A 21,402-nucleotide genomic window follows, 5' to 3' on the forward strand; every position below is an offset into this window, starting at 1 on the left:
AAAAACACGCATGTTTTCACCATCTGTTACAAGTTTTCCGATATGTGAGCTGGCCACACACTGTTGTCCATGCAAGAAGCGCAGACTCTCCAAACACACGCCAAACTGAAACTACTTTTTATGAGGGGTTATACTCAAAGCTGGACTGCTAACCCGTAAGTCTCGAGTTCGAATCCGGGTTTCATTCAGTAGACGGTCCCTGAGTCCACCCAACTCTGATGGGTACCTAACTCACGTTAGGGAAAGTAAAGGCGGTTGGGCATAGTGCTGACCACACTATCTCTTCATATGCCGAGGTAACAGAAACAAGTGAACTCTACTTCAATTGCCCCATAGACCGTCAGGTTTGAAAGGGAAACTTTATCCTCAAAGCGTTACCAATCATTAGTTTTAGACGTGTGATCTACTTTTCTTTAACTCGATATTTAAAATGTAAGCAATGTCGCCACTCAATTTCTTCGACCTTAGATGTTGGGGCGCTGGTTTTTTTCACACTACCGCCCCAGCGAGTGCCTGTATGAAAACCTTGATTGACCACCTTCCGCAATCGTGAAGTAGAACACCACTTGGTGACCGCCCAGTTGTCAGGGGGCGTTGCGCTCTTGGGAGCCAGCTGTAACACTACGACAAGGGTGCCGGGTGCTATCCCTGGTTCGGATTTAGTCTTCGATTGTAGTGGCTCACAGTATTTCTAGTGTAGGGTGCTCTTAAAACGAACGTTAGGCGCCATAGAGCTCATGGAAAATCCCGGGCGCTCCCAAAAGCTCCTGGTGCAGTCTGTTGATTCATGAAATACCCCTGATCCCTGCCCACAAAACACAAGAAGCAAACTCCGTGTAATAAAAGTGCCGCGTTAGAAACTAAGAGCGCTTAATTGCATACTATTGCCAGATGTAGGCCAAAATTCATTTTAAAAAAAATTGTTTGAATGTCTTGAGACTTCAAGCACGCCCGGTAAAGGCTCTTTAATTAAACTTTATCCAAAACAAAAGTAATTTTTAAAAAATTCTCATTTTAAAAAGGTTGCCGACCCTTAAATAAGAGGATCTGAATATTCAATAAATTGTACGTTTGAAATAGTCATCCGCTTCTGCCCCTAACAAGTGAATACTAAACCGAAAATTTAAAATTCGGATACCAAACCTTGAAAATAAGTAATAATTCTTTACGCTAAACCCGACCTTTTAAAAAACAACAAAATAAATCTTACGATTACTCACCTACAAGATGTTTACTTAGATGTATTGTAAGAAATAAATAAATTCCACAATAATGTTATACGTCAACTCCAATGAAGATATGCTGAGCACTAAAATACTCCCAAAGTGCTACGCCCGTACGTTTGTTTTCTACCCAATCTTATGATACGGTTTTAAAAACTGGGCCTGGTATTATACTAGTACATAGTGCTGGTGAAATGACCTACATAACCTACAGGGAGCATGTTTACTTGCCGGCCTTATTTATGACAAATGTAAAAAAAAAAGGGTCTTGCCAGAGAAGCCCGTCACTAATTCAAAAGTTAAGCCCCACCGCTAATGCAAAAAGTGCACAGGCGAAAAGTTAAGCCCCCACCGCTTGTGATCTTTCCTGATGTCTTTACATTTCAATGTTTTAACGCACGCCGTAAAACAACTCATTATCTGCTTCTAGGGGTTAATCTTTGGGTTGGGGTTAGGGTCCCAACATACATACTTTTTCATGCAAATTATTAATGACATATCTCAATTTCACTTTTTTGTGTGGCGGAGATTAATTGGACAAAAAAAAAATAGATATAGATGATATAGATAGAAACTTCAACAGCAACAGAGATTTTTTTTTTTTTTTGCTGTGTCATTGACGGATAAAAAAGGCGGTCATGGGTTTTGTCTGTGTGAAGCATAGTTTTCTTTCAAGCGCCTCTTCGGGACAAGGGGGGGGGGGGGGGGGAGATTACGCCAACACCCCCCCCCCCCCCCCCCCAAAGTATGTCAACTTATATATAATATTAAACATATAAATATCCGTCGACTCCCCCGGGTGACACCATTTAGGGGGGTGACACAAGGCAAAAAATAGCAAAATATATAGAGAAAAACTTGAGGGGGGGGGGGTGCAAATCGAAAGTTTGAGGGGGGGGGTGCAAATCGAAAGTTTGAGGGGGGGGGGGTTCAAATCGAAAAACTTGAAAGTTTGTCCCCGGGAAGGGTCGCAACGCCTCTGGGGGGGGGGGGGGGGGTGACACCATTAAGTGCCGCACCGGGTGACACCCGACCTCGCTACGCCACTGTATATATGTGTGTGTGTGTGTGTGTGTTTTATGAAAATCTGTTTAAAAATATCCGCACAAACATGTGAAAAGTATACGGAAACGAAGAAAGGAATGGATCTATTTGAATACATCTCTCTATAACTCTCTACGTGGGCCTACTGTTGTAAACTTGTTATGGTTATAGTGCTGCTTGTATGAATCTAATGGAAGGTGCAGGGTTATAATAGATATGTCAAAGAACGCCAGTCTGATGTTATTTACTCTTCTTCTTCTTCTTTCTTAAATTTTAGTGTTGGAAGGGATCGAGTCTTATCTGCCAGAGGGGTTTGAACTCTAGACTTTTTCGAATTTAGCAACCATAAGCTTTGCCGACTCGACCACGCCTCCGTCACAATTAAGGATACGTGTCAACTGGTTGTGCGCCATTGAGGCCATTGACTCCGATTTCAGCCTGCTTTTCTTTTTAACACGTTTTTATTAACTCAGCTTCGCGTTTGTGTGTTTGTTGTTAAAATTGACATCGAAAATTAGCCCACTTCTGATTGTTCTATAGTTCTGAAATTTGGCATGCAGGTTACTTTCGCCTAACAATTTCAGATGCAATCATAAAAACTAGCAATTAGAGACCGTAATTAGCTTAATTTAATTACGCCCTAAGGACCATAAAATTGAGGACATGATTTCTAAAGATACCGACAAGACTGAAGACCTATTGACACAGTTACTTCGGCCCCAGGTTCGAATCCTGGTCGATCAAGATTTTTAGTCCGTGTATTTATAAACACTTAGTCAAGTCATACAATTGGATAAAGTAGAAAATAAACTATATAAAAAACTTTTTTTAAAAAACCATGTTTTTCATGTGTAGCAACGGACTAAAAAAGGAGAAAATAAAATACTTAAAAAAAACTTTAAAAAAAACCACGTTTTTCTTGTGGACTAAAAAGTAGAAAATAAATTTTCATACATTTGATGACAAAAAACGTGGGTCGGGCAGATGGGTCGGGAAATTTGATGGTGAACGTACCCACGTTTTTTGTCATCAAATGTATGAAAATTTATTTTCTACTTTTTAGTTCCACAAGAAAAACGTGGTTTTTTAAAAAGTTTTTTTTAAGTATTTTATTGGATTTGCTTCCAAACAAGAACAAACTACAAGGCAGCAGTTGTTTGATTTTGGAGTTGTCTCTCCTAGAAAAGTGACTGTCCCAGCTAACGAGTCTCATCTGTCCGAGGGTTCGAACTCGAGACTTTCCGGTTTAGCAACCATCTCGTTTGGAGATACAACATTTATTTAGATTGTAAGTAACTAACAAAAAAATTGATAAGAAATTTTTAAAGATCTTCGTTAACAGAAAATTGGTGGCTTCCTGTTCATCCCCCCTTAACCCTTCACTGTCAATGAGTTAGGGGTCATCCATACATGACGTCACGCTTTTTTTGACGATTTTACCTACCCTCCTCCCCTCCGTCACAAAAAGCCAGAAAAATTGCAGTTGAATTTTTCTTAAAACATCGATATTTTTCCTAAATATTGTCTGAACTCTGTCAAAATAGAGTATTTTAATTAATTCCTACTGCAATTTATTTAAAACAGTTTTCTAAAACGTCTAAAATTAATTTTCTAACATTGCTTTTTATAATGCAAAAGTGTGACGTCACACCATATGACCTTCCCCTCATCACACACCGTCACAAAATTACGGCCCCCCCTCCCCCCCCTACGAGAATGGCGTCATTTATGGACGACCCCTTCTGACTTTATCACTTCTTTTTTCTATACTTATGAGATAAACCTAGATCTAGTCGTATCCTTGAAGCTCCCACCTGGCGTCTAGGTTTGGTTTTAATTCTTATTGATTGAATACATACAAAGAACGTCACTAACCGACCTGCCACTTCAAATAACTAGGCCTAACATTCAAAACACGTTGATTCCTACCTAACGTAGTGATTTCGAACGATGCAAATAGTCTATACCAGAGATTCTTCCAGGCATCTCTTCAAGGGGGCACCGCCCCCCCCCCCCGAACGTAATGGAATTTGTATAGGAAATATATTTTTTTTGACAGTGTCCGCCCCCCCCCCCCCTGGAAATTGTTGTCCGCCCCCCCCCCTCCCCCCGAAAATTTCAAGTGCACCCCGGAGAAAAAAAGTCTGGCAGAAACACTGGTCTATACATTTTTTAGAATGTTTGTTTTAAAGCGTTATAGGCTTCTCCTATCACTATCGGGCCTTTTATTTGGTTAGCTAATAGACTTAGACGGATTATTCTCTTAAACGCACGGGTTTGAAGTAAAACATGCATTCTAGCCTGTTTTGTTAAGAGTCAGTGTTTTTTTTTTTTCTGTTTGATTACTCGATTTGTGTGCCAGCAATAAAATCTATAATATTTAAGGAGTGTTGCTTCATGTAAATAGTTTTTGAGCAGAAAGCTATGACAGCCGATGTTAACATTAGAGGGGAAGTTTTTTCATGGGGAATAACTCATGTGTGTGGTTTTTATTTGGTAAATAAAATAGCTTGGTCATTTAAAACATTCAAAGTGTCACTTAATGTACATCAAACAAAAGTCTGTCGGAAAAATTAAATTTACCATGTAAGAGGAAATTTGAAGACCTCTAAACAACCAAAGGGTCCTCTCAGCCCACCCCCCCCCCCAATCCGCCACTGTCTGCCCTATGATCACCACAGAGTCGTAGCGAGGGGGGGGGTATATTTGTCCCCCGGCGCCGACCCTAGGGGACCAAAATAGGCTCATTTTAGCTGCTATTTCGAATTATACATATGAAAAATATATAGGGGGGGGGGGGGGAGGAGGCTCTAAATTGAAAGTTTGTCCCCGGGCGCCGGGAGGGATCACCAGGCTCAAAGAGGCAACTAAGAAAAACTAATATTACTAAATATTTCAAATAAAGCATCTAGGGAGTTTTAATCCAAAACAACTAGATCTAGATATTCTATAGCCTACTCTATACTATACCTACAAAATATAGCTATCCGGAACTTCACTTCTAATAACAGATGTGTAAAGTAAAGCATATTTCTATACCCTTTCTTAGTTAAGTGGCTGGTGAACAAAGAGGGGTCATTCACTGCTAGGGTTAGTCTATATTCTATAATGCTGCTAGTGGAGAGCTAAATCAGAATGTAGACTAGATCTATATGCCCAACAATTGCATCATTAAAAAAACCGCTTTTTAATACTCAGGATTGTCCACACTGACAAAATCTGATAGGCCTAGTGAAAAGTCTAGTGTGTCTTGACATCCGCCGAACCCATGAGACTGACTCAACGAACTCAGGTTAAGAACCACTGTACTGTTATCTAATATCTAGAGCTTGTTTTACCACTGTCTTAGATCTAGAAATCTACTATTAATAATTATTAGTCCTATAGGCCTACAATTTTCCCACATCAAAATTACAGGAAAAGCAAATGATAAAATCACAAACGTTTGTTTACTTACCTTAAATTATGTTAGACTTAGTTTAAATTTAAATTATGCCTAGACTAAATGTTGCAGTACTAGATTCTAGGTACATGCGCAATCGCTGCTCTTTGCCCTTTGAACTTTGTACCCACTTCATGTTATTTGTTTGGCCTCGGCAACTTAACTCATAAAAAGCATAACTTCTCTGGAAGTCCTGCGCTGAAATTTTATCTTAGAAATATCATACAATACGCTAAAACTCAGCCAACACAATAAATAAATGGCATCACGTAAAATACCAGCCTCTATGCGACAAATTATTGTGAAGAAATTGGGAACAAATTTTAGAGAAGTGACTGAAATTGTTGAGGCGAGGATACCATCTCCCGGACCAAAGCAAATTCTTGTAAAAAATAAGTAAGTGAAGTGTGCAGAACTCAGTAACCACTTACTTTAAGTTGACTAGGATACTACTAGATCTAGAGACAGAATATTGAGAATAAAACTAAAAAATGGGGGGGGGGGGGCTAATTCAATTGCTTAGGCCCTAGTTAGTACGATTTAGTGATTAGGCCTAATTACTAACTAATTAGTAGTTTTACTAAACTTACTTTATGATGGTGTGTGACAAAAAAAAAGGGGGGGGGGGGAGGTCAGAAATCGTAAGGACACACAGTTTGCATTGTTATTAGGCTTGAAAGGCTGATTTTGGAAAAGGGTCCTTGATAAATGACATCACACTCGTAGGGGGAGGGGTCCGTAATTTTGTGACGGTGTGTGATGAGGGGGAGGGGAGGGGTTCAGATGGTGCGACATCACACTTTTGCATTTTAAAAAGAGCAATGTTAGAAAACAAATTTTAGATGTTATTTTGCGTTTTAAAAAACTGTTTTAATAAATTGTAATAGGATTGATTAAAATACTCTATTTTGACTAAGGTCAGACCAGATTTTGAAAAACATTGATGTTTTAAAAAAAATTCAACTGCAATTTTAAGGGGGGGTTGTAGGCTGAGGTGTGATGTCATTTTAGGGGGGGGGGTCTGGCTTTTTGTGACTATGTGTGACGGAGGGGGGGAGGTAAAAATCGTCAAAATAAGCGTGTCATTTATGGATGACCCCAAATTGTAATTGAAATAACTTAATGTTGACAGCTCTCTGCTAATATTATAGAAAAAAATCAATGTTTTAAAAATAAAAAAAACTGCAGTTTTTATGGACGGTTATGAGCTGAACTGTGATGTCATTTTCTGATGAGGCTCTTTTTTTGTGACATTGTGTGATGATGGGGAGGCCCAAATATACATATGGCATACCCGTACTTCATTACTTTAACAAAAAGGGTTCAAGGCTCTCATGGATGTCTCCCCCCCCCCAGATTCCCCTTCCCCTATTAGGTTGTAATGTGAACCTCTGCCAAACATTTTTTCCCTGGGCGTAGTTAGCCCTTTATCGCCCGTCTAAAGAAACGCATGCCTAACACCTTGCCCACAGTGGCTTTACAAATGACTGACTGATGGAATGACACACTTCCTGGCGGCATGCATATATATATATATATATATATATATATATATATATATATATATATATATATATATAATATATATATATATATATATAAATATATAATATTTAATGTTTTAACAATTGATCAATGTACTCAATGCAGAATAAGCACAGTGAATATTTTGAGAAAGATGTAGCCATTTTAAAAAAAAAGTGTTATTTTAAGGGGGTTGGTGTCTGGCTTTATGTGATGATGAGAAGAGAGAATGTAAAATTGTTTTAAAAGCATGACGTTGTTTAAACTCACACTCACTAATTATGAAAATCTTTGATATCATAATTTTCGTCTTGTTTCACTTTCAAGATTTTTGGGAATAAATGCATCAGACATTAATTATGCAGCTGGAAGATACGACCCCACTAAAAAACCACCCTTTACTCCAGGTTTTGAGGTAGGTTTGATTTTTTTTGTTAAGTCAATTATTTGACTTAGCTTTTAATATCCTGTTGTTGTTTTAAAATTAGTATTACACCTTACAATTACATCAAAATAAATATAGATCTATACTCACTACAGCTTTTTGTTCATGATTTGTAAGTTCTGTAAAGTTTGATGACATAATTGAAACATTTTTTATTAGGGTCTTGGAGAAGTAGTCAGTGTGGGCTCAGATGCTAAATCAAAACTTGGGCAAACAGTTGTTTATTCCAAATTTGGAGCTTTTCAAGAATACATTGTAAGAATATTTGATAAAAATATCTCTAATAAGTATGTTAAATATAGAATTAATATTAGTGGGATTAAGTTTTTTCTTTACGTTTTTGTAGTAATATTTAAAAATAATTTCTAGGCCGTTGATGAATCAACTGTTATGCCAGTGCCATCCTGTGATCCTGCTTTTTTAACCTTCATGGTTAGTGGATTGACAGCGTCTATTGCTTTAGAGAAGGTATGCTATATTTGAATTGTGTTTCTTAAAGTAGGACTGACTAAAATATTGCAGTGTCTTTTATTAAATAGCATTTAGTAATCCTATTTACTGGGGGTATTAGTATTTATTATTATCATACCTATTATTAGCTTTCAAGTCTGAATGAAGTCTGAAATGTTTATTTTTTTAAATACATTTTTTTTAGAATTTAAAAATATTTTTCCTCCTATTAAAGAAAAATGTGAATTCTTCTTCATAGCTTGGTAGACTCTCTCCCGGCAATGTTGTTCTAGTTACAGGTAAGACTTGTTTTCTAACATTAGTGCAGTTTTATTACATCATTGTTATACTGAAGCTTTAACAAGTGGTATCTTGTTTTGCAATGACTCTCAACACAGAAGCTGTAGATGAAATTTATTAAAATTACGATAAAATTAATAATTTTAGAGAGCATATTCTTTTTAAACGATATTTTATTGTATTAATGACACTCAGCACAGAAGCTATAGATCAAATTTATTAAAATTACGGTAAAATGAATAATTTTAGAGAGTATGTTCTTTTTAACGATATTTTATTGTATTTTATTTTTCAAACAAAACAGCTGCGGCAGGGGGTACTGGACAGTTTGCCGTAAGTTTTAATATGGTTGTTTAAATGGTCTTGAAATTTAAAAAACCTGGAAATGCCATGAATGTGTTGAGATGTTAGCTCCTCCCCCCCCCCCATTTTTAAAAAAAGTTTCTGCTTTTTTTGTTAGGCTGGCATGTACATTTCTGGTTATATTATAGATTAAAGGTTAAATTAAAAGTATTGTATTACTAGCTTGACTAAATGTTAATGTTTTCAGGTTCAGTTAGCCAAAAGTGCAGGGTGTCATGTGATAGGCACTTGTTCAAATGAGGATAAAGTTGCTTTTTTGAAGGTCTGTTTTTCAAATTTTATTGAGCTACGTATTCAACATTAAAATGGTAGTTGACATATTTTTTTACTGTAGTTCCTTCTATTCAGTTACTGCCTTTCTCCTCTCTTTTACACACAAAGATAGCTTAGCTAGGGATCTAATAATTTTCCTACTTCATGTCATTATACTATTATGATAATCTGTTCTTCCTGTTAGTTATATTTATTGAATTAGGAGGGTGAAAAAATTGTAATAAAAAAAATAAATAAAAGCAATCCTGAAATGGTAATAGTTAATTAAAAAATTGATTCTATTAATTTTCATAAAGTAATTATTACACCATCATTTTTCTGTAGAGTATTGGTTGTGATCGTGCTGTAAACTATAATAAAGAATCTCTAAATGATGTTTTATCCAAAGAGTATAGAGTAAGTACAACACTATTGATAAGGTGATATTAATTCAGTTTACAATAAACAAGATATACAGCTCTGGCTTATAAACAACTTTTGCATTTTCTTTTTTCTAAGAAAGGTGTTGATGTTGTTTATGAATCAGTGGGAAATGAAATGCTTGATGCAGCTTTAAAAAAGTAAGAGCCTCATTATGTTTGTTCTAGATTTTACTTCAATACGATGTACATTCAAAATATTACAAACAATTACACCAGTTTTTTTTCCATTAAATGACTGATCACATTTACTGTAAAATAATAAAACCCATTTTAAAATGTATAACTAATACTATTTTTTTGTATGATATAGCATTGCTTTGTTTGGGAGAATAATTGTGATTGGTTCCATCTCAAATTATGCAACTGAAAGTGAATCAGAGCAATCTCTCAACAGCATGGGAGACAAGAGTAAAATGAATATTCCTGTTACAGTGAGTGCTTTAAGTTGTATTTATTTCACTAAACCAATAAATACTAATTTCTTATGCGTCTGGAATTAAACATAAATTAATCATAAAAACCAGATTTTTTTTTCAATTTTTTTAATAATAGAAGAAATGCAACATTAATGAAATTTCAGTCAAATAAATTACATGATTGTTATAATTTGTTTGTAGAATTCTATACAAACTATGTTTGTCATACAAAGCCATTAAAAATGCTATTTCTTATCCAATTGATGCCATTCAAATCACTTTCCTTCCAAATATTGTTGAAATTGAATTAATATTTAATTTAAAAAATATATTGTAGGATCTATTTTAGGTTTAAAAAACTGCTATTAATTACTAAAGTATTACCTACAACTTACTACAAGAATAAAAATATACTATTTGAGAATGTATAACTACATTTTGAAAAGAAGGTTAATTTAACTTTTTTATTTGGTTTGATAGCTCCTTCAGAAGTCTGCAAGCATGAATGGATTCTTTTTTTCGCACTATCGGGCTGACATAAAAAACCACCTACTTTCATTGACCAAACAATACAAAAGTGGGAGCCTTAAAGTGTTTACTGACAAAGGTGTTGGTGTACCGACAGGACCTTTTGTTGGTTTAGAAAAAGTTGTTGATGCTATAGAGGTACAGTTAGTTATTTATACGCCTTTGTATTCAGTACAGTTTTATAATTACTGCATTCTCAGTGTGTGAAGAACTATTCTGACTTTAACGTTTGAATATCATTTTTTAAACAATTTTTTCCCATAATTATCTGTAGTTGAAACTTCTATTTAACAGCCCTATACAAAATTCCTAACTTCTAAAATCATACTGCCATTAATATCTCTAAACATAAACAGATTTTACTATTAATTATTTGAATTTACAATAGACTATTATGCAAGGGATGAACTTTATTAAAAGCTTGTGTAAAACTGTTTACAGCTCAAGTAGGCCTACCATCAAACTATTTTTTAATAATGGTGTTCCTATGTGTGGAAGCAATAGTCTACATTGTATCTTACCAATATGCCTAATAATCTTGCAATATAAGAACAAACAAGGCAAAATTTATAAAGGATCCTAGATATGCTTGAATCAATTGGTATTGAAAAAAATCACATTTTTTTTTGTTGAGACATTTTTATAATGCTAAAAAAATGCAAAATATTTTTATTTTTTTCAGTACATGTATTCAAGAAAAAATGTTGGTAAAATTGTTGTTGAGCTTACAGAAAGGAGTTCTCTGTGAGAAGAGCCACATCTGAATCTCTAGGGCAATAAAGTTCAGAAAAGTTTATGTTAGATCAATGTAATGTTAAGCTTTAGTCTACTAGTACTAGTGATAAAATGTTATGTTTCTTTTTTACAATTTAAAAAATTTCTAACATCAAAAAACAACAAAGTGGAAATGCTCTTGATGGAATCAAGTACTCTCAAAACTATTTTTGTACCTGGTCCAAAATGTTATTTTTTTTTTAAGGAAGTCTTTTTTCTTAGTTTTAAGTGATGTAATGTTAATGTCATGATTGTTCATGTTAAGCTTTGCATAATGTATCTTTAATTCATGTTCAAATAATAAATTTGTATTCAGTGTAAATGAAATTTTATATCATCAGTTATCTTAGAAATAATATTAAATAAATGTTTTTAATGGTACGTCTATAGAATAGGGCATTGGTTGCATTGTGTTTTATGGTACAAAAATACAATTTGCATTAGATTCACTGCCTAGTATTTGCCATAGATGATAAAATTTTACCAGCATATTTAAAAAGGAGTAAACATTTTTTTAAATTTTGAAAATACATTTAAAAAAAATTAAACCAAATCACATTTTACAGCAATTATTTTTTGGTGACATTATAAATGAATAACTTCCTATTTCAGACAGAGTTATAAGATACAGTCAGTTAACTCACTTTTAATGCACATATAACCTAGAAATATTTTTTGTATTAACTTGGACTCCACAGTAAAATTAATGCATAAAAGTTCAATTTATAATCAATACATTTGTACGTAAGTAAACAATGGTATTTTATTTTTAAATATATGCTATGTAATAATTGTTGACAGAAATTATATTTACTGAATAAACTATTTTTTTTAAATGAAAAAACCAATTTTGTTAATTCACTTATTTGAATCAAACCCCCCTTCTTTGATCTGTATTGAAAAAGAGAAAATAAAATAGCTAATAATCACATTATCCCCTGAAATTTTTTTTTTGGGGGGGGGGGGGGGGGGGACATTGTTAAAAGTATATGTTTTCTATATAAATTCCATTTCATTCGAGGGGGGGGGGGCCTCCTCCTGAAGAGATGCCTGGAAGACTCTGCAATGTACCCCCCTCCCCCTTCTCCGTGGGACGTATTAGAAAAGTATGTAACTTATAATGATTTTATTAGTTAAAGAACTTAGACTTAGAGTCTTAGAACTTAGAAGAGGCCTACAAAAAATATTAAAATAATGCTTTACTTAAGTTACTAGTTACTAAGAATACTAGTTTAACGAGTTTAACCACTGTTCCGCACCCCCCCCCCCCCCCCCCCCCCCCGAGAAAAATGTCTGAAAGAAACGCTGGATGATGCTTCAACCAACATTTAATTCAACATTTAGATCTATGTCCACTAGAAAAATATATATCTAGATCTAGATTCTAGAAAAAAAATCTACCACTAATCTACAAAGACCGATTAAAGAGACGGGTGGCCAAAATTTAAGAACCTCTGCGATTCAATCTAGAACTATCTTGCTTTTTGAGATTAAAGAGTTATTGTTTTCATTTAAAAATGGTGTCCGGCTTGGTAATTTTAAGTGTTGTGATCGAAATAGGGATCTTTGTTTCTGGTAAGTGTAATGTTTCAGTAAGATTATACAATTTTGTTAGATTTTGTTTGAATTTTGCTTTATCAGTAATGTACATTTACCAGCCGCCAGCTGCAATGATCATGAATGGATTATTATTATATTAATCATTTCTGACTCATTCAAATTGAATGAAAGTTTGGGTAAAACTCCATTTTAGCGTATTTTATTCTCCGCTTGTCGTTTACCTCCAGTTGAGCGTATTGTATTATAATAACCGAAACACACCCAAAACATTAGGAAACACGATTTATATATTTGTATTGTATTTTTGTTTTTCACAAATGAATAAAAATGAATATTTATTTAAAAAACACGACTTATTTATTTGTATTGTATTTTTGTTTTAACAAATGAATAAAAACAACAAAGACACTGACTGAAATGCTTTGTTTGTTGGTTACAAAAATAGAGATGCACACTTTGTACAAATAAGTGCTCCAATTTCAACTAAACTGAATAGAAGTATTAAAAGGCATAAGGGGTCGTTTATAAATGACGTCACACTTGTAGGGGGGAGGGGGGGTCCGTAATTTTGTGACGGTGTGTGATGAGGGGAGGGGGGGTCAGATGGTGCAACGTCACACTTTTGCATTATAAAAAAAGCAATGTTAGAAAACAAATTTTAGACGTTATTTCACGTTTTAGAAAACTGTTTTAATATATTGTAATAGGAGTTGATTAAAATAATCTATTTTGACAGAGTTCAGAGGGGAGGGGGGGGGGGTAAAATCGTCAAAAAAGCGTGACGTCATTTATGGATGACCCCTAATAATGCTGCCGAAAGTGGGGAGGGGTGGAATTTGGTGAGGGATGGCTTGGAATGTTAGAGAAAGTGTGACAACTCACGTTGCCTTTTTAAAAAAAAAATAGTGTTAGACATTAAATTTCATACGTCATTTTGCATTTTTAAGGCTGTACAGAAATAGACTAATTTAATTAATATTGTAAAAAAAAATGCAATCGTGATGCATGAATTTAAATAGTAAAACGAACAGCTAAATAATACAAATTTATTACAGGGGGTCATCCATAAATGACGTCACGCTTTTTAAAACGATTTTACCTCCCTCCCCACCTCCCCTCCGTCACACGTCGTAACAAAAAGCCAGACCCTAAAATGATGTCACACCTCAGCCTATAACCCCCATCAAAATTGCTGTTGAATTTTTCTTAAAACATCGAAATTTTTCCAAAATCTTGTCAGAACTCTGTCAACATAGAGTATTTTGATCAATCCCTATTACAATTTATTAAAACCGTTTTCTAAAACGCGAAATAATGGCTAAAACTAGTTTGAATGTGACGTCATTTATGGACGACCCCACATCATTTTTTTTAAAGTCAGAAATTTACTCATACAGAGAAATCATACTTGATACATATATCAAAATATTGGGAAGGATGGTAGATCTACTATGAATTTAAATAACATACAACTCTATAGTAAAAATATATTTTTCAGTTTTGGCAAAACTGTCAAATTAAAAAACATAGTTTGTACATTTATAGCATAAATACAAAATTATAATACAGAATAATTAACAGTGTATCAGCTTTACCATGAGACAAATGCCTTTTTAAAAAAAATACAACACAAATAAACAAGTCTTTTTTTTAAATATTCATTTTTATTCATTTGTGAAAACAAAAATACAATACAAATAAATAAATCGTGTTTTCCTAATGTTTTGGTGTGTTTCGGTTATTATAATAAAATACGCTCGACTGGAGGTAAACAAGCAACGGAGAATAAAATACGCTAAAATGGAGTTTTACCGAAAGTTTGTTATGTTAATATTAATTAATGTTATTGTTAATGACATTGTTATTGTGATTGTGACATTGTCATATGACATATTCAGACATATTGTTGTAATCTATCGTTTTAGGTACGTAAAATCGCCCGTGGCTAGGGGGGGTTGGCGTGGTCGAGTCGGTAAAGCTCATGGTTGCTAAACCCTCGAGCAGATGAGACAGCCACTGCTCTGAGAGACAACTCCAAAATCAAACAACTGCTGCCTTGTAGATCTCTAGTTTGTTCTTGGTTGGACAAAGGCTATGGAAGCAAATCCAAAAAGAAAAGCAGGCTGAAATCTGAGTCAATGGCTTCAATGGCGCATAACCAGTTGACACGTATCCTTAATTGAATAATTGACAAATTGTGAAGGAGGCGTGGTCGAGTCTGCAAAAGCACATGGTTGATAAATTCACAAGAAGTCTCGAGTTCAAACCCTCTGGCCGAAAAGGCACGATCCCTTCAAACACTAAAAATTAAGAACAAAGAAGAAGAAGCCTGCAGCTAAATAAAGTTACCTCATTGTCAATAGAAGTATATTGTGATATATTTGTGTCAAATATTATATATAAATGAATAATAATAGGCCAGAAATTAACATTAAACAGCAGTGTTTGCGAGCAAGATTTGCTATATAAACAGGAGCCATTTGTAAAATAGAGTGGCTTCCCCTGAATCTCGTGCTATAAGTTTACATAAAAAACTTAAACAAGATGGCTGCTATAGTAAATGAGCATGGTTGCATCTGTTGGAAAAATTGCTAGTCTTCATTTATTACTGAAAAGTTTTAATTCAATTGTTTAAACACAGGTACATAAATGAAACTTTGAAACATTTTTGTAAATTTCAAATCTAAAATCCTCCTATAAATGTGAAATAATTATTAAAATTTAAGAAGTCACCTGTTTTTACAAGCTTTTATTTAACTCACTTCCTCGTCAGTCGTCAGTCTAGACGGAAACGCAGGAGTGAAAATTCGGACAGTTCTACTTGACCGATACGATTCACAGTTGGCACGTGGGTCAAGACATGAAGACAATGCAATCTGAATCTAAATTTGACTTAATTGGATGCCTAATTAATTTTTTATGAATTAATTAAAATTTGGACCGAATTAGTAGGCATGTCTAGCCAACCACACCACACGCGTCATCACCTTCAATAGCTGCGCCATCACGTAATGGCTGCGTTCAAAAACAATTGCGCGCCTACTGAACGTGATGTTCAGTAGGCGCGCAATGGTGTTTAGTCATGTAACTCTATTGTAAATAAAACATGTAAAGTACTGAAAAAAAATTCATAAAAAACGTTTTAATAACAAGCTTTTATGTAAAAAGTAGAAAATAAATTATAGACTACTATTTAAATAACTATAAAGAAAAGCGTGGGTGTCTTCCTTAACATTAGTAAAGGTATCCAATAGATACTAAAGTGACCCACGCTTTTCTTTATAGTTATTTAAATAGTAGTCTATAATTTATTTTCTACTTTTTAGTGCATCATTACATAAAAGCTTGTTATTAAAATGTTTTTTATGAATTTTTTTTCACCTTACTAGTCACGGGCAATTTTACCTACCTAAAGCGATAGATTACCGTTATTGTTATGAATGACAATATTCTGAATGTTTTAAAATTTTTAGAAGTTTTAGTTTTTTTTTTAGGGTAGGCAGTTGACTCCGATTTCAGCCTGCTTTTCTTTTTGAATTTGCTTCAATAACCTTTGTCCAACCAGCAGTTGTTTGATTTTGGAGTTGTCTCTCCAAGAAGAGTTATCGGGTCTCATCTGCCAGAGGTTCGAATTTGAGACTTATTTAGCAACCATGAGCTTTACCAACTCGACCACATGACCCCTTCTCTATGCCTACTTGTGAAATCTGTAGTGTATTGACTTTAGGCTTAATATTGTTGTTTGTAAAAAGGTTAGGGTTAAGTATCTTGGTGAGCATTATCTACTAAATATAATAATACCAATTTACAGTATATCCAATACATTTGGTAAAAGACCTTTCTCATTCATGACATTAATACTGCATTACACTAAAGTCCTTTTTATAAAACTGTTATAACTCATTCAGTAAATTCTTTTTGGGATTGAAGAATTTTTTTTAACCCACCACTGTAACTAATTTATGTTATATAATATTCTTTTTCATCAGTGGCTGTAATCTCAGTATGTATGAGGAATTTTTTAAGTCCCCACAAGCAAGGCTTTTTCAAAGATGATGAGTCTCTTATGCATCCTTATCACTCTTCAACAATTCCAAGTTATGTACTCTATATTGTTGGATTCCTAGTACCACCTGCAGTGGTATGTATATAAAAGGTTTTAAAACATGTTTGAGAAATTCATTTTTATTTATTATTTATGTATTAGTATTTTATGTATTGTCTACTATACTATGTACTGTGGTGGGAAAAAGGAAACAATTTAATCTGTAATAGTCAGTGAAAACTGTAGTTGAACACAATTGCAATATAAATTGTATCTTGTAGGTGACATGAATATAGCACTGCCAAAAACTGAAATTATTTGTAAAATGTATACTTTGAATTTGACTCTTTTTTTAAAGTAAAATGAAATATTTAAAACCATTTTTTAAAACATTTATTGTTTAAAATCTATTACAATCAATATCTTTCACATTCTCTCAAAAGTAGTTTTAAAAAATAAACATTTTGCTTGAGGATTTGTTTTATTCTATTTTGGCAGAATTCGAAAAGTAGGCAAAACTACAAAATATTTATTTTCAGATAATAAACATTTCTCATGAGGATTTGTTTTATTCTATTTTGGCAGAATTGTTAAATGCAAAACTACAAAATATTTATTTTCAGATGCTTCTTGTTGAATTAATTCATGTAAAGAATATTAAATTGAAACGAGGTAACGCAAAGAATTCGGCCCTCTTCAATAAGCAGCTAGTTTGGAATTTCTACCATTTAATGTGCTTATTTATATTTGGTGCTGGCGTCACCCACCTTCTGACCAATATTCCCAAATATTGTATTGGTCGCTTGCGACCACATTTCATTGAAGTGTGTAAGCCTGACTGGTCACTGGTTAATGATACTAGTAAATACATCACAGAGGATATTTGTACTGGAGAGAAGGCTCTGATTCAAGAAGCACGGTAATAGAAAAGTATTAACGCTTTAAAAAGATGTTTTTATAAGAGAATGTGAATAATGTATTGTATTTGTATTTATAAACATATAACTTTGTATATATAACTAAACCAAAAAATATGGTCAAATGACTTTTGGGTTTTTGTTTTGTTTTAAAAAATTTTTTTAGTGTTTCTTTTATAAGTTGTATTGCACGATATGAATATTTGATGTGAATTGAATAACTTCAAGTACTATTTATATGTCTTCTTTAGATTGTCATTTCCTTCTGGACATTCTTCTATGGCCTTGTACTGCGCTGTTGTATTTATGGTAATTAGTTACATTTATTAGAGGTAGTGCTAATTTTTTCATATACTTACTGCACAGCTATCATGCTGTTTGATAATTTAATTATTTTAATTAAAGATGTGATATGGTGATTTAAAAAACATTTCTCTATTATTTAATAAATGTATGTCTTAAATAATTAAAGAACTTTCTTCACAGCTGTATCTACAGAAGCGGTTTACATGGAAAGGTGTATTTCTAATACGGCCACTGATTCAAACCATTGCTTTTTCTATGGCTTTTTTCACTTGCTTGTCAAGGATCTCTGATTATAAGCATCATTGGAGTGATGTATTAGGTGGTGCTGTTTTAGGCATAGTGATTGGCTATATTATTGTAAGTTGTTTAACTGTCAAAGTAAATTGCTTGCCAGACTTTTAGTAAAAATAAAGTTAAAATAGTTAAAGTATGAATATTGCAAACTAGATTTAACAAAAAAAATCTTGGATTCACGATATGGAAAAATATTTTTAATAAAAGCTAGAATTGCAATATAAATGAATTTTATAAAATCTTTAGATTTAGGTTATAAAATATTGCATTTGTCTTACGTAAAAAAAAATATTTTGAATGAAACGTAGATCTTTATAATACATGGATTAAAAAAAAACTTGTGTTCTAAATTATAATAGGTGCATGCAATGGTAGAATGTGTTTTTAAAATTTTAGATTTAAGAAATAAAAGATTGTATTTTTCATATGAAAAATATTTTGAATTAAACTGCATAATTGATGGATTTAAAAAAAACTTGCATTCAATTTCTAACAGGCGCATGCTATGGTAGAATGTGTTTTTAAAAAGGCAGCACGATTAGCTAGGACTACCAGTGGAGAGCTGCCATCAACATTTTCTGTCTACAGATCTAGTCCAGTACCCGCTAGTGTGTCAACACATTTTTAAAGGAGCTAAGTGCATTAAACCAACGATATTTGTATCAGGGTTTAGAAAATAATTTATTATAACAAGTTTTTTGAGCTCATTACTTTTGTAAAAATAAATTAATATAACAAAGAAGGTTAACAAATTGTTTTAAAAATTTTTTTTTGTTTAATACATAACAAATATTAAGTTTTCTTTAAATGGATTTTTTAAAAATGTGTTTGAAAGTTGTTTAATTTTTTATGAAGTAGGCCTAATATATTTCATTGTAGGTAATTTGTCTTCAGCCTACTTTCTCAGTTTTTTAAAATTTTGTTTTAATAATATTTGAAACATTTTGTTTTTTAAAAAAATAAAATAAAAACATTTTACATCAGTTTATTTTTTTTTTTGACAGTCTTGTATATAGAATTATTATTTAGGTTATGCTAAACATATATATTTAAACAGCTATTGAATTCTAATTATGCACTGTTTTATTAGCTAAATTAGTAAAATATTTTAAAATGCGTAATTCAGTGTTGGTATATTCAAAGCAATCTGATGCACTGTTATTTTACATTATCAGGCATGTATATAAATAGTTGATTTGCTGTGGTTTCTCTCTTATTTTTCTCTTCCAAATAATTCAAGCATGTTTGGAATTTGAAAATGATCTTGTTTATATAATAAAAACAGTGTGATAATCCATTAACATATTAACATTCCTGCTTGTTGATCTCCCGTGTAGTTGATCTTTTTTTATACAATATAAAAATATTTTACGATGCAACATTTTTAGATACTTTACCACATAATTTATTTGTGATTGTTGAACACTGTCATTATTTTAGTTGAATCTTCATTTTAAAGATTTATTAGATTATATAGTGTAATTTTAAAGTGTATGTTATTTCATAACATTTTTTAATGGAGGTGAATTTACTAGAGCAAAGTAAGAATTAAGTTTAAAAAAAAACTATTTTCTTATAATTTGCTAATTATGGTGCTGAAAATTACTTTAGTTTGTATTTTAATTAGAGGAATTATTATATTTTTGTACATAGTAAGTCAACATTTTTTTTACTTTAATTTTTAGTTTACATTTTTTCCCCCATTTTTATGAAATAATCTTCTGTCCAGCTTATTTCATTTACAATATTACCCTTGAGTTACAATCATATTCATTATCCATGATATTTCTAGTCAATGTGGTAAAATGTCTTTGCTCCCTATTCTGTACAGAGTTTGAACAATTAATCTGAAAGATTACTTCTTATTTAACTGATATTTGATAAAAAATTAGAGAAAAAAGTACTATTATTTAGTTGAAACATTTTGAGTTTCTGTAAATCAATGAACACCTTATTTTCTTGTTTTTTTTTTAATTATTATACTCATTAAACATTTATTTAATTTAGTTCTAAGTAGGCCTACATAGATTCTAAATTTTCTTAACAGGTGCTACTAAAATACATGATGACTTCGATGTTGAAAATAGTTGCTAATGATTAAACATGACTTAAAATCAATCTGGGTTTTTTAAAAATTTGGTATTATTTAATGCATTGATCGCCATGAATTAAACACAAAATAAGGAAAAAAAGTCCCAAATTCACTTTATTATAAGTAAGATGAGGGAACTTTTAACCTGGTGCTTATATATACGGTAAAAAAAAACAAGTTTTTTAAATTAATATTTGTCACATTTAAAAAGTTTAATTGTATTAGTTTTGGTATTTTGAATAGAAAACTCAATTCATTGAGAGTTTGCCTAACATCTTTCTTTTTTTTTTTGAAAAATAGTATTTTTCTTTCAGCAAGGTTTTAGTCATCAAGTTTTAAAATATATCCTTAACTGCTAGTCCTAAGGTCCAAATTCGATACTGCAGGAGTACTTGAGTCCACCCAGCTATGATGGGAATCAAACTAATAGGAAAAGAAAAAGTGGTTGAGTACAGTGCTGAATACTCCATCCCATCATATGATACAGGTGCACTCTACTTCAGCTTCCCCATGGACCTTAAGGGCGAATGGGTTCTTTACAAGTAGACATAATATCAATAATTTTGGGCAAGTTGAAATGATTTAACTTTGCAATTAAAAAAAAAAACTCCTTAAGTAAGCATTTATTTTATACCTTGAGCTTTTATTTAATACCTTGAGCTTTTATTTATCTGCAGTAGCTATTATAATTTGCATCAAATTATTGTAAATTTATATTTTATCTTCTGCAATAACAACTGACATCGAATTAGTATTACTATATTTAAGCTTGACACCTTTACCATAATCAGGTTGTTCTACACAATAAACTTGTTAATAAAAAAATATTTTGTTTGAATTCTTTTTTTTTTTGGCTGATTTCAAGAGCACTTGTCTGATAAAAAACATTGAAATCATGTCAGTTTATGGTTTTGACTAATGAATGAATGTGAAGATTGAGCATTTGTGGTGTGAGTACATTTACAAACTTAGTCAAATTTAAAA

At 32.7% G+C, this 21,402-nt stretch overlaps 2 protein-coding genes across 4 annotated transcripts; both read left to right on the forward strand.

Annotated features, from left to right (window-relative positions):
* Positions 1 to 5,730: 5,730 nt before the first annotated feature.
* On the forward strand, positions 5,731 to 12,034 carry LOC131941056 (prostaglandin reductase-3). The gene is made up of 12 exons (XM_059300033.1): positions 5,731 to 6,105; positions 7,561 to 7,648; positions 7,838 to 7,933; positions 8,048 to 8,146; positions 8,388 to 8,427; positions 8,733 to 8,761; positions 8,979 to 9,053; positions 9,389 to 9,460; positions 9,563 to 9,624; positions 9,797 to 9,917; positions 10,383 to 10,568; positions 11,113 to 12,034. Exons 1-12 carry the CDS (start codon positions 5,969 to 5,971, stop codon positions 11,176 to 11,178), a joined length of 1,071 nt encoding a protein of 356 aa, XP_059156016.1. The 5' UTR covers positions 5,731 to 5,968; the 3' UTR covers positions 11,179 to 12,034.
* Positions 12,035 to 12,720: 686 nt separating this feature from the next.
* LOC131941060 (putative phosphatidate phosphatase) lies at positions 12,721 to 21,233 on the forward strand. Of its 3 annotated transcripts, none has more exons than XM_059300035.1 (6): positions 12,721 to 12,779; positions 16,754 to 16,905; positions 17,433 to 17,728; positions 17,978 to 18,035; positions 18,213 to 18,389; positions 18,823 to 21,233. In XM_059300035.1, the coding sequence occupies exons 1-6, from the start codon at positions 12,722 to 12,724 to the stop codon at positions 18,952 to 18,954; spliced, it is 873 nt and encodes a 290-aa protein (XP_059156018.1). In that variant the 5' UTR covers position 12,721; the 3' UTR covers positions 18,955 to 21,233. The 3 variants fall into 3 exon arrangements, with proteins under 3 accessions (XP_059156018.1, XP_059156020.1, XP_059156019.1); XM_059300037.1 differs by lacking the exon at positions 12,721 to 12,779 and adding an exon at positions 14,231 to 14,293; XM_059300036.1 differs by lacking the exon at positions 12,721 to 12,779 and adding an exon at positions 14,470 to 14,581.
* Positions 21,234 to 21,402: the final 169 nt, after the last annotated feature.

The sequence above is a fragment of the Physella acuta genome, unplaced genomic scaffold (genome assembly GCF_028476545.2).
Source record: "Physella acuta isolate Inbredline_101_S28 unplaced genomic scaffold, ASM2847654v3 ptg000343l, whole genome shotgun sequence".
In the NCBI taxonomy this organism is placed as follows: Eukaryota; Metazoa; Mollusca; class Gastropoda; family Physidae; genus Physella; species Physella acuta.

Excerpts from the sequence above, each read along its gene's own strand:
- LOC131941056 (XM_059300033.1), top strand. The coding sequence starts at position 5,969 with ATGGCATCACGTAAAATACCAGCCTCTATGCGACAAATTATTGTGAAG. Across the intron at positions 6,106-7,560 it reads CAAATTCTTGTAAAAAATAA|ATTTTTGGGAATAAATGCAT; the intron begins GTAAGTGAAGTG and ends TTCACTTTCAAG. Across the intron at positions 9,461-9,562 it reads TTTTATCCAAAGAGTATAGA|AAAGGTGTTGATGTTGTTTA; the intron begins GTAAGTACAACA and ends CTTTTTTCTAAG.
- LOC131941060 (XM_059300035.1), top strand. The coding sequence starts at position 12,722 with ATGGTGTCCGGCTTGGTAATTTTAAGTGTTGTGATCGAAATAGGGATC. Across the intron at positions 12,780-16,753 it reads AATAGGGATCTTTGTTTCTG|TGGCTGTAATCTCAGTATGT; the intron begins GTAAGTGTAATG and ends CTTTTTCATCAG. Across the intron at positions 18,036-18,212 it reads ACTGCGCTGTTGTATTTATG|CTGTATCTACAGAAGCGGTT; the intron begins GTAATTAGTTAC and ends CTTTCTTCACAG.